The sequence below is a fragment of the Rattus norvegicus genome, chromosome 5, assembly GCF_021556685.1.
Source record: "Rattus norvegicus strain SHRSP/BbbUtx chromosome 5, alternate assembly SHRSP_T2T, whole genome shotgun sequence".
Classification (NCBI taxonomy): domain Eukaryota; kingdom Metazoa; phylum Chordata; class Mammalia; order Rodentia; family Muridae; genus Rattus; species Rattus norvegicus.
The window spans coordinates 8,475,001-8,490,422 of NC_141538.1; the positions used below are offsets into that span (position 1 = coordinate 8,475,001).

The 15,422-nt window shown below is 43.7% G+C and overlaps 1 protein-coding gene across 4 annotated transcripts in view; it reads left to right on the forward strand.

Annotated features, from left to right (window-relative positions):
• The window catches only part of C5h8orf89 (similar to human chromosome 8 open reading frame 89), a 22,050-nt gene extending 9,676 nt beyond the window's left edge, over positions 1-12,374 (forward strand). For 2 of the 4 annotated variants that reach the window (XM_087659986.1, XM_087659987.1), the window contains exons 2-5: positions 2,792-2,955; positions 5,118-5,250; positions 10,485-10,540; positions 12,080-12,372. In XM_087659986.1, the coding sequence (XP_087516112.1) occupies positions 2,829-2,955; positions 5,118-5,250; positions 10,485-10,540; positions 12,080-12,228 (465 nt within the window). In that variant the 5' untranslated portion in view covers positions 2,792-2,828 and the 3' untranslated portion in view covers positions 12,229-12,372. 4 annotated transcript variants of the gene reach the window in all.
• Positions 12,375-15,422: the final 3,048 nt, after the last annotated feature.

A 15,422-nucleotide genomic window follows, 5' to 3' on the forward strand; every position in this document is an offset into this window, starting at 1 on the left:
AGAAATTTAAAATACTTGAAGTAATTCCTGGTACATTATCATTAAGAGATGAGATTAGAAACCATCAACAATATATACACACATGTACAGAAAATACAATGGGCGTATAGACAATGAGCAATGCCTTTTTGGTATTGTGAGTAGGTCATGGAAGATACAAGGAGATACAAGGAGATATGTTTAAAAGCTTCTACAATCCAACTTAGAATGTAGATAAAATCTATCCATATATGTGAAATATAGCAAAAGCAGTTCTGAAAAATATATAGATAGCCTACATTCAGAAACCCAGAGAGTTCTTAGATAACCTGATGATGCATCTCAGGGTCTTAGAAAACCAGGAACAAAGCAAAACCCGGTAGAGTAAAAAGGAAGGGTACAGCTCAGAGTTGACAATCAGTGCAATAGAGACAATCAGTGCAGAAGAACAATATGAAGAACCAGTGAGCTGGTTCTGTGTGTATGCTAACGGGCTGAGAAGCCTTAGCCCAGACTTCCAAAAGAAGATATAAATTGATAGAGATGAAAAACAAGATATTAAACACAATAGACCACAGAAACTTAGGAGGCATACCGGGAATTCTTCCATAAACTTAAATAGAACTATCAGAGGGCCTACCTGCTAGGATTGGCAGGCCTTTTGTGTTGACTTTACTTGGGTAAGAGTGAATAAAGAAACGAGAGATATATTAAAAAATGTTGGGATAGGGTGGTTTGGGGCCATAAGATGGCTTAGCAGATAAAGGTGCCTGATGACCTAAATCTGAAACCGGAGATCCACAAAGTAGGAGAGAACCAATTTCCACCAAGTGTTTTCTGACCTACACATGTGTGTGTAACATGCATTTTTGTTGTCACCCACCCCCACCCAGACCCCCTTGGATTTTTAGAGACAGGGTTTCTCTGTGTAGCCCTGGCTGTCCTGGAATTATGTAGACCAGACTGGCCTTGAGCTTACAGAGACCTCCCTGTGTCTGCTTCAGAAGTGCTGAGATTAAAGGTGTGTACCACCAAGCCTGGGTAGCTTCTTGTTTTTTATTATATCAATACATTTGTGAAGTCATATTCACTTGGAAATGCACACTTATTTTTTCATTTGTATTTTAAAATTTCCTTTATTTTTTATTAAAAAAAATCTTTCGTGCTGGAGAGATGGCTCAGCGGTTAAGAGCACCCGACTGCTCTTCCAGAGGTCATGAGTTCAATTCCCAGCAACCACATGGTGGCTCACAACCATCTGTAAAGAGATCTTATGCCCTCTTCTGGTGTGTCTGAAGACAGCTACAGTGTACTTATATATAATAAATAAATAAATCTTAAAAATAAAATAAAAAATCTTTCTAGACAGTCTCATAGAGCCCAAGCTGGCCTCAAACTTGCATCGTAGCCATGGATGTTCTTAAAGTTCTCATTCTCTTATCTCCATTCTAGTGCTGGGATTACAGCATACATCACATGGTCAGAGTCTTTCTCTGCAGCCTTGGCTTTCTGAGAACATATTATGTAGACTAGTATGGCTTCGAACTTATGTCTTGCGTCTACCTCCTGAGTGCTGGGATTAAAGATACTCACCACAATGCCTGGCTCTCAAATGTGAACTTTTAAATGAACTTTTATCATCAGAAATTTCAAGAATAGATATAAATCTAGAAATTACAGTATAGTGAGTCTTCATGCATTTATTGTATGGATATTCTAGGAAAATAGTTTTAAGAACATTGTTTTCTGACCCAGCAGGACAAAATGCTTGAGGAAGACTTTGTAGTCTGAAATGTTCAGAAGTCCATTTGTATGTCCTCATCTTCCCATTCCCATCAGCAAGCAGTGTTCTTTCTGCCACTCCTGTCCTGGGGCTGTTGAAAGGCTGACTCGAAGCTCAAAGTTAGCCAGTAATTTCTGCTTCTAAAGATAAGAGAAGTCCTTAGAGCAGAGTCTGGACTGTGGTCCTAAGAGTCTTCTTTCTTTCTTTCTTCTTTCTTGTTTGAGCCAGGGTCTCACTTTGTTGTTCCAGCTGTCCAGGAACACACTGTGTGGACCAGGCTAGCCCAGCACTCACAGAGCTCAGCCCGTCTCTCTCTTGAGTGCTGAGACTTAAAGGTGTGTACTACCACGCCTGGCTAACTACCATGCCTGGCTAACTAAAAGTCTTGTTCACAAATCTGGAAATTCACTTCATGTTTGGTTTTGAGTTCATATTCATCATTGCTGTCTCCTGTAGAGTGATCTTGTTTGGTGTTCAGATCTTTAGCCACATATCCTGTGACATCAGAAGCACATAAGGGGTGGTCTTCAGGGATATCAAAGTGCTGGGGTGGTGGTGGTGGTATCTTTCTGTTACCCCAGCTCTGAGTTGGTGGAGGCAGGCAGGTTTGAAGTCCAAGGTCATCCTTGGAGAATTCTGTTTAACCTAGGTTACTTGAGACACTGTCTCAAATCACCAAGCAAATGGAAAGGTTCATTAAAAAGCTTAAAAAATAATAAATTTTATTCTTGAAACTCTCTAGCTTTAAAATCTCAAGAATATGCTGGGCGTGGTGGCACATGCCTTTAGTCCTAACACTTCAAGGCAGAGGCGGGCGTGTCTGTGTGAGTTCAAGGCTAGCCTGGTCTACATAGTGAGTCCCAGGTTAGTCAAGGGCAATATAGTGAGACTTTCAATGAACAAAATAAAACCCCAAGAGTCCATATTTCCATATTGTAGCAAATGTGTGTTAATATCTAGTTTTCCTGAAGATATGAGAAAACATTTACAAGAAATGCCTGTGTTCTTTCCTTCCCTGTCCTGGTGCAGTGTCTCCTTCTCATCCGGGCTATTGAAAGAAGAGAAAATGTCAATGCTATCTCCTGAGATCAAATTTGAGACTTCTAACGTCACCAGAAGCTCCATGGACAACTGCTTTCTGTTTGAGAGCAGTTGGAGGAAGGCAGTTTTGGAAACACAGAAGATGAGGAAAGGTAACTCCATTTCAGTTCTTACTCTCTTGGAGGAACATAGTCATGGCACCTGGGATTGACAGATAGTTTTCCCCTTAAGCAGTCAAGAGACATTATGTAACTCCTGTGACATTCGTACTGAGCTAGTAGTACAGAAGTTTACAGAAAGGGGAAATGGAAGGTGTTAAGGTTAATGTTCTGTGAGCAGTGAAAATACTATTTATTGGCTTATGGTTACAAATTGTTTTATTTATTACCTATATTTTTAAATTGTTTGAGATAGTCTCACCATGTGGTCCTGACTTTGCCACGGAGATAGTCTCACCATGTGGTCCTGGCCGGCCTGGAACTTGTCATGGAGCCCAGGTTCACTTGCTTTTTTTCTAACAGGATTTTACATACCTTAGGCTAACCTTGAATTCATCCTGCAGTCTAGGCTGGTCCTTTAATCCTCCTGCCTCTACTTCCCTAGTGCTAGATTACAGGCTTGTATCACTGCGACTTTTCAAACTTTTAGCCTCTTTCTACCTTCTACCTAGTGCCTTTGTTTTTTATTACTTTTTAAGATGTATTTATGTATCTGAGTGTTTGTGTGCATGTATGTATGTGTACCAAGTAGTCCCTGGTACCTATGGAGATGTGAAAAGGATGTGTGATTCACTGGAACTGCACTTACAGGCAGCTGTGTGCTGCTGTGTGGGTGCTGGGAAAACACCGTTCCTCTGGAAGAGTGGCAGGTGTTCAGAACCTCTGGGCTATCTCTCCAGCCTCTGCTTTGATTTCTTGGGACTGAGGAAGGAACTCAGGTCTAGAGCATATAAAGGAGGCCTAGCAGCCTCCTTAATCTATCATACTCGGGAAGAGAAAGGTGGCAAGTTGGTTAGCCAAACTAGCTTAACACAACCACTCTGGGTTCTGCCTTCATATATGAGGTGAAAGAAATTGATAAAGGGACCCAAAATAAATAGTGGGCTTCCACATGCACACACACAGGCTTACACACACACATGCACATACATGCACATACGTGAACACTCACACACACACATACACACATGTTCACAGCAGACACATATGTGTGTACACATTCACACACACAGACACATGCACACAGACAGACACATGCACACAGACAGACACATGCACACAGACAGACACACACACATGTATAGATACATACACAAACGCACATGCAATCACTGTATGCACTATAAACACACATACAGACATGCATGCACACACACATACTCGCTAGAAGATAAACAACTTGAAGCCAAGCATAGTGGAGTACACTTGTGATTCAGTTCTTGGGAAGCAGGAAAATTGCTTTAAGTTCAAGTCCAGCCTGAGCTACATAGAGGCTTTGTCTCAATTAAAACTCCAAACAACCAAACCAAGCCAAACACTCGCACCCCCCCCCGAAAAAAAAGTTGACAAAGTATGACGTGAACAGAAGCAGTCTGGATGCTTTCTGTTGGTGTTTACTTGCTATGAATTTTGTGGACAGGAAATTCAAATCAATGTCAAGGGTAAGATTTTAGAGGGTTGTGTCATTTCTGCTTTGTGACTACAAATGTGGGATGGATTCAAGTAGCAAGCAGTGCAGAAGTCTTGAAAGTGATTTTTATCTAAACACGGTGCTAATCCTCTGGGGAGTCTGAATAAAACATGGAACCCAGCAGAACAGCAAGGTTGGACTTCTTCCTTTGTTGATGCTGTTCTTGCTTTTGGTTTGCAGGGGGGGGGGGGGGCTTCTAGGGGTGGGATCTAGGGTCTCACAAGTTCTGGGAAGTCCTGCTGTTACAGTCCCTTTGAGCTTTTTATTTTCAGGCCCAGTATCACTAAATTGCCCAGGTTGGACAACTGCTTATATCCACATTGCCCTTTAATTTATGGTTCTCCTGCCTCAGCTTGCTAAGCACTGAGATTACAGGCCTGAGGCATCATCCTCTTCCCGGTCTCACTTCTTTTCCACCCTCCGAATCTACTCCTCCCTGTGGTCAATGTAGCTGAGTTTGAAGTTCATTCTCTTGGAAGCAACAAGTATCTTAATTTCTTTCATTACTGGCTGGTTCACTTTGTGGTACTTGTGTGTGGCAGAAGAATTAAGCATCTAACAAAGATGATTGTGGTTTTTTTTGTTTTTGTTTTTGTTTTGTTTTATTTATCCCAACATACCATAGCATTTGGTCTAGAAGAGCCCAAAGAATGTCTCAAAATGCCATATTTACCAGAATTGTCAAAGAGCTTAAGTTCATCTCCATTAGAGGCTCATAAGCGCCTGCTGCACACCGAGGCTGAGATCCCTCCGATCAGGTAGGTGACCTGGTTTGGGCTCCCTTTTGTGGAATATTTGTTTGTAAGTGAAGATGCTTTTGGGGCTAATGACTCTGAGTCTTGTTTATTCAGTTTCTTTCATATAGGATTGAATATTTTGTTTTTGTTTGTTTGTTTGCTATAAGTTAGCTGATTCACTAAAGTTGATGAACAGGCACTTTTCTGTCTTTTCAGTGATATTGTCAGAAAGGATTAAAGGACCCCCCCCCCAGCCCCCGCATTTTAAGTATATTGATTACCAGAGTCTAGCTCAAATGCATAATCTCATTGGAGAGATTATCTATAACGATTTTTACTGAGTCACAGCATGCAGGTTTGGGAACACTGTAGGTGAGTGAGGCTGAGGGACAAATAAAACCTTACTCTATCAGGAAGGAGAGATTTAGCCAGTCACCCACCCTTGTAAATTGTCACTACAAGCCTTTCCTGGCTCAAGAGCTGAGCCTCTAGCTCAGTGACACAATGCTTGCAATGGCATCTAGGCTCTTAGCTCTATGTGGAAAAAAGACCCTAACTGTATCTGCATATCTGTAATTTCAGCACTTAGAAGCCTGAAGTAGGAGGATTTCTAGTTCTGGGATAGCCTAGGTTATACAAGGAGGCCCTGTCCCCCTAAAAAAGAGAACCCTACTTTTCTCATGTAACTCTGACATCAATGAATCAATGAATACTTCTTTCCGGATAAAAGAAAACACCTTTCTACAAAGAAATTGCTAGTGTCCACTTCTGGTGCTCTTGGAGGCTAAGGCTGGTTTGCTGTGATTTTAAGGCCATACTGGGCCACTGCATGAGTTTAAAGGCTTGAGCTGCATAGCAAGATCTTGTGTCAAGAAGCAAAGCAAAACAAAAGTAAAACAGTCAACCAGAGAAGCAAAAACCACTCCACAGGATAGAGAGGTGGCTCAGAGGTTCCAGGGTCCTGAGTTTGATTCCCAGCACCCACATTAGGCAGCTTACATAGCTGCCTGTGACTCCAACTCCAGGTGAACGGATACCTCTCTGGTCTCTGCACACACATACTCCTGTGATGCACTACTGCATCTGTCTTGAGCAAACACACACACACACACACACACACACACACACACACACACACTCCTGTAATGCACTACTGCATCTGTCTTGAGCAAGCACACACACATACACACACACACTTAAAAATAAATATAAAACAAAAGTAAGCTGGGCGTGGTGGTGCATGCCTTTAATCCCAGAATTCAGGAGGCAGAGGCAAGCAGATTTGTATGAGTTCAAGGCCAGCCAGCTCCTACAAATTGAGTCCAGGAAAACAGTGCTGGTTACACTGAGAAACCCTGTCTTCAAAAACCAAAAACCAAAAACCAGAAAACCAGCCAACCAACCAACCAACCAAAGAAAACGAAACAAGCATAAAACAAAACCAGGGATGTATCTTTGGCAGCCTTGTGAATCTTCTATGTCCCATTTGTTGGCATGATAAACATGGGGGCAAGGGGTAAAATTTTTCATTTACACTTTCAGGCCATGATCCTTCATCGATGGAAATCAGGGCAGGAAGTCAAGGCAGAAGCTTGAAGCAGAGACGGTGGAGGCTGCTCTCGGGCTACTCTCTGGCTTCAGCTACTTTTCTTTTAAAAAAAGATTATTTTATTTTCTGTGCCTGAGTGTTTTGCCTGCATGTACATATGTGTACTAAATGCAGGTCTGGTATCCCCAGAAGCCAGAAGAGGGAGTTGGAATCCTTGGAACTGGAGTTACAGATGGTTGTGAGCCACTGTGTGGGTGCTGAGAATTGTACCCAGGTTCCCTGGAAGAGCAGCCAGAGCTCTTAACCTCCTAGATAGCTCTTCAGCCCCAGCTACGGTTTTGATATAGCCCAGGGCTACCTGTCTGGGGTTGGTACCATCCACGGTTAGCTCTGCCCTTCTATGTTAATTAGCAATTAAGATAATGCCCAACAGATACATCTGCAGGCTAACCTGAGGAGGAAATCCTTCAGTTAGGGTTCCCCCTTTCTAGGAGTGTCTCATCGAGAACATACATTAAATACCGCATATTTGTTCATTTGGCCATCTTATAAAAAAGAAACATTATGTGTGTTGTAACTTTTTTTAAGGAGGTGTGTACATATACAGATATCTCTCTGGGTGAGTTGATTTTGTGGTGTGTGTGCCTGCTAGATTATAGGCATGGACCACTAGGCTTGGCAGAATTATATTTTCGTATGATCTTCCCACTACAATGAACTTTAGTCATTCACCCACAGGCTGCATACAAGTCTGGGATGTTAGATTTATTTTTTCAGTTGTCTTTGAGATGGAGGTCTCCGTAGCCTGGACTGGTTTGGAACTCATGTTGTGGACGAAGCAGCCTTGAACTAACAGAGATCACCTACCTCTGCCTCCTGAGCTCTGGGATTAAAGGTATTCACAGGGTCTCAGGTAGCCCAGGCTAGCCTCTAACCCACACTATAGCAGAGCAGTAAGTGAACTCCTGGTCTTCTGTCAAGTTGTGGGACTATAGGTAGGTGGTTCACACATTCCTTTTTAAAGACTATTTTTACTGACTGAGTGGTGGTGGCACACACCTTTAATCCCAGCACTTGGGAGACAGGCAGGTAGAGCTCGGAGTTCAAGGCCCCCTGGTCTATGGAGTGAGTTCCAGGACAGCCAAACTACATAGTAAAATCCTGTCTCAAAACCCAAAACAACCAAAAAATTATTTTATATATATGAGTGTTTTCCATGCTATATGTATGTACACCACATGCACAATTGGTACCTGCAGAAGCCAGGAGGTGGAGTCAGATTTCCTGGAATTGGAGTTGTGAGTGTGTTACAGACAGATGTGTGTGCTGGGAACCAAACCCAGGTCACCCTGAGACCAGCAAATGCTCTCAACTGATGAGCTCTTTAGCCCCGGCTTTATTTCTTGAGTTCCCAATAGGATTTCTGTTAAGTACTCTTGCAGTTAACTGTGAAAACCTAAGTCGATAACTAGACTATATTAATGAAAAAGACAGCCAACCTCACTCATGTGCGTGTGAGTTCAGGTGCCCAAGGAGGCCAGAGGTGTCGTTAGCACCAGATGTAAGTGGGGAGAAGGACACTATTTGTTCCTAACTGTTGAGCCTTCTCTGCAGCCTCTGTTAAAACTTAATATTAGCCAGACATTGTGGGATATACTTTTAATCCCAGCATTTGGGAGGCAGAGGTAAGCAGATGTCTGTGAGTTCAAGTCTAGCCTGGTCTACAAAGTGAGTTCCAGGCCAGCAAGGGTTGCTTAGTGAGACCATGTCTCAACAAAACAAAATAAGACAAACCCACCACAAAACAAACAAACCCAATACACCCCCAAACTCCTGAAGTTGACACTTACCATGTCATATGATCTTTATTCTGTATAGTCTTTCTATCTAGCTACATTATTGTGTGCACATTGCTCTGCCCAACCACGTCCTATTTCAGACTTGTAAGTTCTGGTGACATCTTTGGTTTTGTGAGTAGTATCACAAGGGAGACATCCTACGTATAGATTTTTGTCAGCCCTTAGACTATTTTCTGAAGACAGGTTTTCCAGCATCAAAGTGTAAAGAGTAGGGCTGGGGACATAGCACTGATAGTGGAATATTTGCCTACCATGCATGAAGTCCAGAGACATCCAGCATTGCATAAACTGTGTGTGGTAAAGCATCTTGTCATCCAAGCCCTCCTGAAGGAGAGGCAGGGGGTCATAGGTTCAAGGTCATCCTCTATATAGTTATGGGAACTACATGATAATCTCCAAAAGAAAAGGCAGAAATCAAGATAGTAAAAGAGAAACGGTGAGTTGCTGGTGGGGCCAGTGTTGTGACAAAGAAGAAGAATGGTAAGTGTACAGACAGAGGAGGTGCTCTTCAGAGCATGGACCCCAGACCTACTGAGAAGTGTTTGCATCATTTCTAAGACACTAGTGTCCATGGTGCTCCCCTACTTTGTGTAGCCACAGCTCTTTGCTAGGGTGCACATGAGGATATGTAGGGTAGCCTGGGGCAACAGCTTCTGCCAGTTTCATCCAGACTTGTTACCCTTCCCCCAACAGGTGCTCAGTGTAAACGAACCAGAAGTCTGGGAAACAGTCCATGATTAACCCTCCTGCTTCTGAGCTTTGACCTTTCTGGCCCTTTCCAATTTCAGCTGCCTTTGGTTTTGTTCATTATCTGGCTGTTTGGGAAATCACTTCATGACATTGTATACTGACAGCTGTGAATATGCATCTTGGCAAGGGATAATCTGAATACATTGTTTACACTCCGGCTAGCGCCTTCGTGTATAAAGTGGAATGATAGGGGCTGGTGACGTGATGTTTGTGAACATTAGAGCTTTTCCTTGCCTTTGATTGAAGTGCTTTCGTGGCAGCCATTGCAGTGAGAACATACCAAGTTACCTTCAAGTACTCTATTCCCCTCTGCATATTGCACACTGTTCTGTGAAAAACTGGTCTTGGCAAATAAGTGCCCTTATTTACTTGTCGGTGCACAGCTCTTCACATTCTTTTAATCCCCCTGAATATTTGATTCTAAGACTCTGGTAAATGTCTAATCTTTTCTCGAATTTTCTTAATGAGGGTCAGAAGTTTTCAGTGACTCTCACAACACACAAGGGATGTGCCTGATAATAGCTGTAAAGACTTACGTTTCCTGTGGTTATGTGAGGTGGAATTCTTGCAGTGTCACCGTACCTATTTCTCCTAACTCTCCAGGGACAAGCGTTACTGTAGGAGGACATCAGATCATAGTGGCTGATAGTGCAGAGATACGGATCCAGGCACCTCATGTGACACATGCAGGCATGGTCGTGTGCCTCCGTTCAGGAGCTGCCTCTATCAGTTTACCTCAGAGGCCTATGCAGAGCCTCAGTGCTAGGCTACTGCTGATTTAGAGAAGTCTACCGCTGGGCTGGTTCATTCCCACTTCTGATGGGGCTGACTATGGTAGAGTTAGTTCTCTTCTGTACACTTATTTTTATCCTTAAGTGACATTGTTTAACAAGGTGAGTTCTGGTGGAACACAGCATGTGCTTACCAGATGCAAGAGCTTGGGGCATATCCCCAGAACAGAAGCAAGCAAAGCGAAACAAATCGTGGCAAGCCAGGGGAGCGTCACGGAGACTATGCTGTCTGCCTCTTGTTGTGCTCTTCAAAGTCACAAACCGAGGGTTGATGTGTGCCATTTTGTGACCACCCATAATCTTTAGGATAAAGAAGACCAAAGAGTCATGCAGCATGGCGGCACTCCAGGAGAAGTCAAAAGGTACTTTATTATTTCACTGCTTTCTTCCCACACCTTTTATTTTCCGAATAGGGTTTTACTGTGTAGCAAGGATGGTTTCAAACTCACAGGAATTCCATGCCCCAGACTTCTGTGAGCGCCATTATGTGTCCAAGCCTAGCTTGTTAATGTTTCTGCTAAGCTCTGCTTAGTTGGTAAATTTGATGTGTCTGAGGATCATTGCACACAACTCTGTCCTCTCAGGGCCAAGAGTCAGGCCTCCAGCATAGCTCTTTTGCATGCCTTAGGAGCCATGAAACCGGCTTCCTTAGTTTAAATCGCTGCACGCATCCTCCACCTCATGCACACTACTACCTGCTCAAAGAGGCTCCTCCTCAGCAGCCCAGACTGAAAGGTGAATTTAGCACTGAACCCCTTACCACCCTCCCTGAGTGTTCCACTCTATCCTTCTTCTAAAAACAATACTATTTTATGCGTATGGTGCCGTTGTGTGCATGTATGTTTGTGCTGTAGGTACTATGCACCATGTGTGTTTAGTACACTCAGAGGGCGTCAGATCCCCTGGAACTGAAGTTACAGACAAGTTGTGAGTGACCATGTGGGTGCTGGGAATCAACCTGGGTCCTCTGGAAGAGCAGCTAGGGCTCTAAACTGCTGAGCCTTCTCTCCAGCCTCTGCCTCCTCTCCTTCCTCTCCTCCTCCTCCTTTTTAAGATTTTTTTAAATTTGTGTAGCTTACGTATATGGGTACTTTGTCTTCATTTACTCTGCACGACAGAAGACAGGCAATTGTGAGCTAGCGTGTGGGTGTTGGGAATTGAACTCAGGACTTTCAGAGGAGCAGTGAGTGGGTGCTCTTCACTGTGGAGCCTTCTCTTCAGCCCAGGCCTCTCATCTTATCTCCTAATTTTTTAAAAAATTAATTCTGTGTTCAGAACAAACTTCAACTGCAGTATCTATCTGTATTGCCAATGTTTAGAGCACCAAACTGACTATGAAGTCAGTTTCTTTTCTAAGCACCATTGAGTATTTCTGTCATATTTGGAGGGAGAGTCTGAATGAATCAGACATTCCCAACCCCTCATTTCTGATGTGCTTGGTTAGAGTTTTGTTTTTTGAGAGCAGACACTAAAAACTGCGGAGTCAGGTAACTTAATGACACCTGTAAGATGTAGAGAATGTTCTAGCAATTCTGGTATCTACATTTACTGCCTCCCCTTGCTGCACTTGTTAGATATTGGGGACATTATGTTAGAGGCAGTGTACACTGCATGTGACAGAAAACACACATTCAATATCCGAGCCCTACATTAAACTACATTAAAATGTTAATTTTCCTGAAGTAATTTTACCCAAGTTTCTTGAGATATATACTCAAAAATTTGCCATTTTTTAGGTATGATAGAAGTAGGCATTGGTCTTTTTGCTATGTTGGAGGTATGTAGGCAAAGATTCGGTTTTGTTTGTGGGCATCAGCGGTTCCGCATGTCACTGGTCATGCCTCACAAATGTCACTGTGCCTTCTGAATTGAGCTGCAACAGCTGCTTTTCTTCCCGACAGGCTCTGTCTTCAGCGACCCTTTCACAGGAGCACCCTCTGACTTCCTTCAGAGACTCTCCAAAATGGCCATACTGGAGTATGACACTGTCCGTCAGGAAACACACAAGAAACTGAGGAGAGGCAAGAAACGAGATCTCCGAGACTGCTAATGGGTTCCAAACCACGCGATGATCTCTTGCCTGGGTTATGGTGCACATTTGCCTGCCGTGTTTCTTTTTTTCTTTTCACTCTTTTTTGATATGTGATATACATACGAATGAAATGTAAATAGCAAATAAATATTTTATGTTATATATGGGATGGTGTGTATTTTGTTGACATGACATTTAACTTGTTTTATTTTGATTTTACTTTTTAACATTGAAAATGAATATTTTATTATTAAAACAGGATGATTTTACTTTTAAAATAAATACAGTACTGAGTTTTGAACCAAAATCTCTGTGTGTGCTATAGGTAAGTTCTCTGCTCACTGAGCTATGTCCCACGTCGAGAAACATTTACATTATGAGAATGTTTGCATAATACAAATTTTATCCCATCAGTTGTATGTATATGTCTTCTGATCTAGTTAGATAAATGCTTCTGAGGGCTTATCTGTGCAATGGGCTTTGCTAGTTGGTCCAGAAGGTTCAAGAAGAATCCAGGGATGGTGCCATACATCTGAAATCTCATCATTCTGGAGGCTGAGGCAGGAGGATTTTTGGTTCTGGACTGCATCGTGAGACTCTGTCTCAGAACAACCAAACAAAACAGATTCAGGTAAAGTAAGTGTTGTCGGCATTGGAAGGAGAGCAACAGGGCCTCTGAGATAGCTCAGCTGGTAAGGATGTTTGCACCTGTCTTAGGGTCTTACTGCTGTGAACAGACACCATGACAGATGCAAGTTTTATAAAGGACAACGTTTAATTGGGGCTGGCTTATAGGTTCAGAGCTTCAGTCCATTATCTAGGCAGGAGCATGGCAGCATCACAGCATCCAGGCAGGCATGGTGCAGGAGGAGCTGAGTTCTACATCTTCACCTGAAGGAAGCCAGGAGCAGACTGAGCACCCTCAGGCAACTACGAGGAGGGTCTCCAAGCCCAACCCCACAGTGACACACTTCCTCCATCAAGGCCACACCTTCTAATAGTGCCACGCCATGGGCCAAGCATATGCAGACCATCTCACCGCCCTTCACGAGGACCAAGTTTGGCACTCACAGCAGGGCTGCTTGCAACCACCTATGTCTCTAGGACAGGAGATCTGACTCCCTCCACAGGCACCTCCACAGCTGGGGCACACACCCATGTAAATTAAAAAAAATCTGTTTTTATTTAAAGAAAAAAAGATTGATCAGTGCAAGGGGTTGTCATGCTTGGAAGCTATGGTGAGAAATATGGAACCAGATGAAGGCGACTCATTGATGGGTAATCCTGCCTTTGCTTACAAGACAACAATGGATCTTTTGATACTGAACTTTAGAATGGGGCAAGTGGAGGCACACGGGCAGTGCTCCCCACCTGGATCACCCATCACCTCAAGACCCTCACTACCAGGCAGAACAGTCTCTCCATGGTATATAGATAGATGGATCTGTGAGGAGAGAGGAAGGTGAAAAAAATTTACCCCCTCTTCACGGAGCAGGTCTAGTTTAAGAGAGACACTAGGAAGGCTGAGGAGTGTGGACTCTAGGTTACCAACAGCTGACTCTGGATCACAGAATCTCCTGGGAGTTTAGGAACCGGGTGGTAACCCCTAGTCACGAGAACCCTGTGGAAGACGTAGTATTTGAAATGGGCCTTAGGATGAGAAATGTGGAAAAGAGACCTCTCCAGAAAGCTGGGCAAGCCTAAGCAGAGGCAGACACTATCCGTGGGGATGGCACACCTGGGCAGGATGTATAGAGAGCAGGCATCATAAATTCACATGCCAGCAGGCCTCAAGTCAGCCCCAGGTTGTGTGACCCCATCAAGCAGAGGCTGCAGAAAACCGGAAGGGCCTGCGTGCCTTGCTTCAGCCCTTTGTGCCTCAAGAGTCCACAGTTGCCAGCTACCCCAGCTTTTCATAAGAAAGGAGAGTCTGAATTTTCACACAGCCGTCCCCTTACCCAGTGTTCTATTACTGTGAAGAATAGGTACATCTGCAGCAACTCTCAAGAAAGAAAGCACTAAAGCGGGCTGCTTACAATTCCAGAGGTTCACTTTGTTCTTGTCACAGAGGGGAGCATGGCAGTGTGCAGGCAGACATGGTGCTGGAGACGGGGCGGAGACTGCTACACTGGAATCCACGGACAGTGGGGAGCGGGGCGGGGGGGGGACAGCACCAGTATGTTTGGTGTGGGCTTCTAAAACGCCAACATCTTCCAACAAGAGTACCCCTCCTAATCTCTCTCAAGTAGTTCTACTCTCTAACCAAGCATTCAAATATTTGAGCCTCTGGGGGGCCATGCCTGCTCAAAGCACCACACATCCGAACAGTATACAAAGGTCTCTAGTCAGATACGGAAGAAGTAGGACTCTGCCCACCCAGGATTAAAAATCCCTATACACAAACTCTTTGGAGTAATAGCTTTTCACACCAAAAGAGACACCATTGTGGTTTGGATGTCCTCCTCCTGCCACAGGTCATCAGGACCATTTCTTTGTCACAACAGATGAGACGAACTGTAGTAACAAGTATAGTCAAATACCACAGCTGTATGGTCAATCAAACAAATAAACAACCTCAGATCAGTTGACAAATATAATCATGGTCCAGTCCATCAAAATTAAAATGAGAATTCGGCACCGAGCAACACCCATGCCTATGGGGCAGAAAGCTGGGGTTGCTTACATAGATTCTATGTTTGCCCCACCATAGCTCTCCAAGAAAGAACTTAAGACAGTTCCAGAATAGAGCATTTCTCTTTCTTCTAAAATATATCTGTTTTTATTTATTACGGAGCAGTGGGGCATTACCCCCACGTGTGAGCAGGAGTCTCCGAGGACGTTGGATCCTCTGGAGCTGCAGCACACGTGGCTATGAGCAGTCTGACTCGGGTGTCAGGTGCCCAGTTGCTCTTGAAGAACAGCAGACACTCTTGTCTGGTGAGCCACTTCTTTTCAATAGACCACAAGATGGGCTGATCCTGTTAACTACTTGTTTAGCCTTAAAATCCAACTTAGCTTGTGCTTTTATTAAATATTTTTAAAAATATTTTCTGCCTGTTTTTAGACAAAGTTTCACGTAGCTCAGTGTGGTGGTTTGAATATGCTTGGCCCAGGGAGTGGCACTATTAGGAGGCATGGCCTTGTTGGAGGAAGTGTGTCACTGTGGGGGTGGGTGGAGACCCTCCTCCTAGCTGCCAGTGAGACAGTCTTCT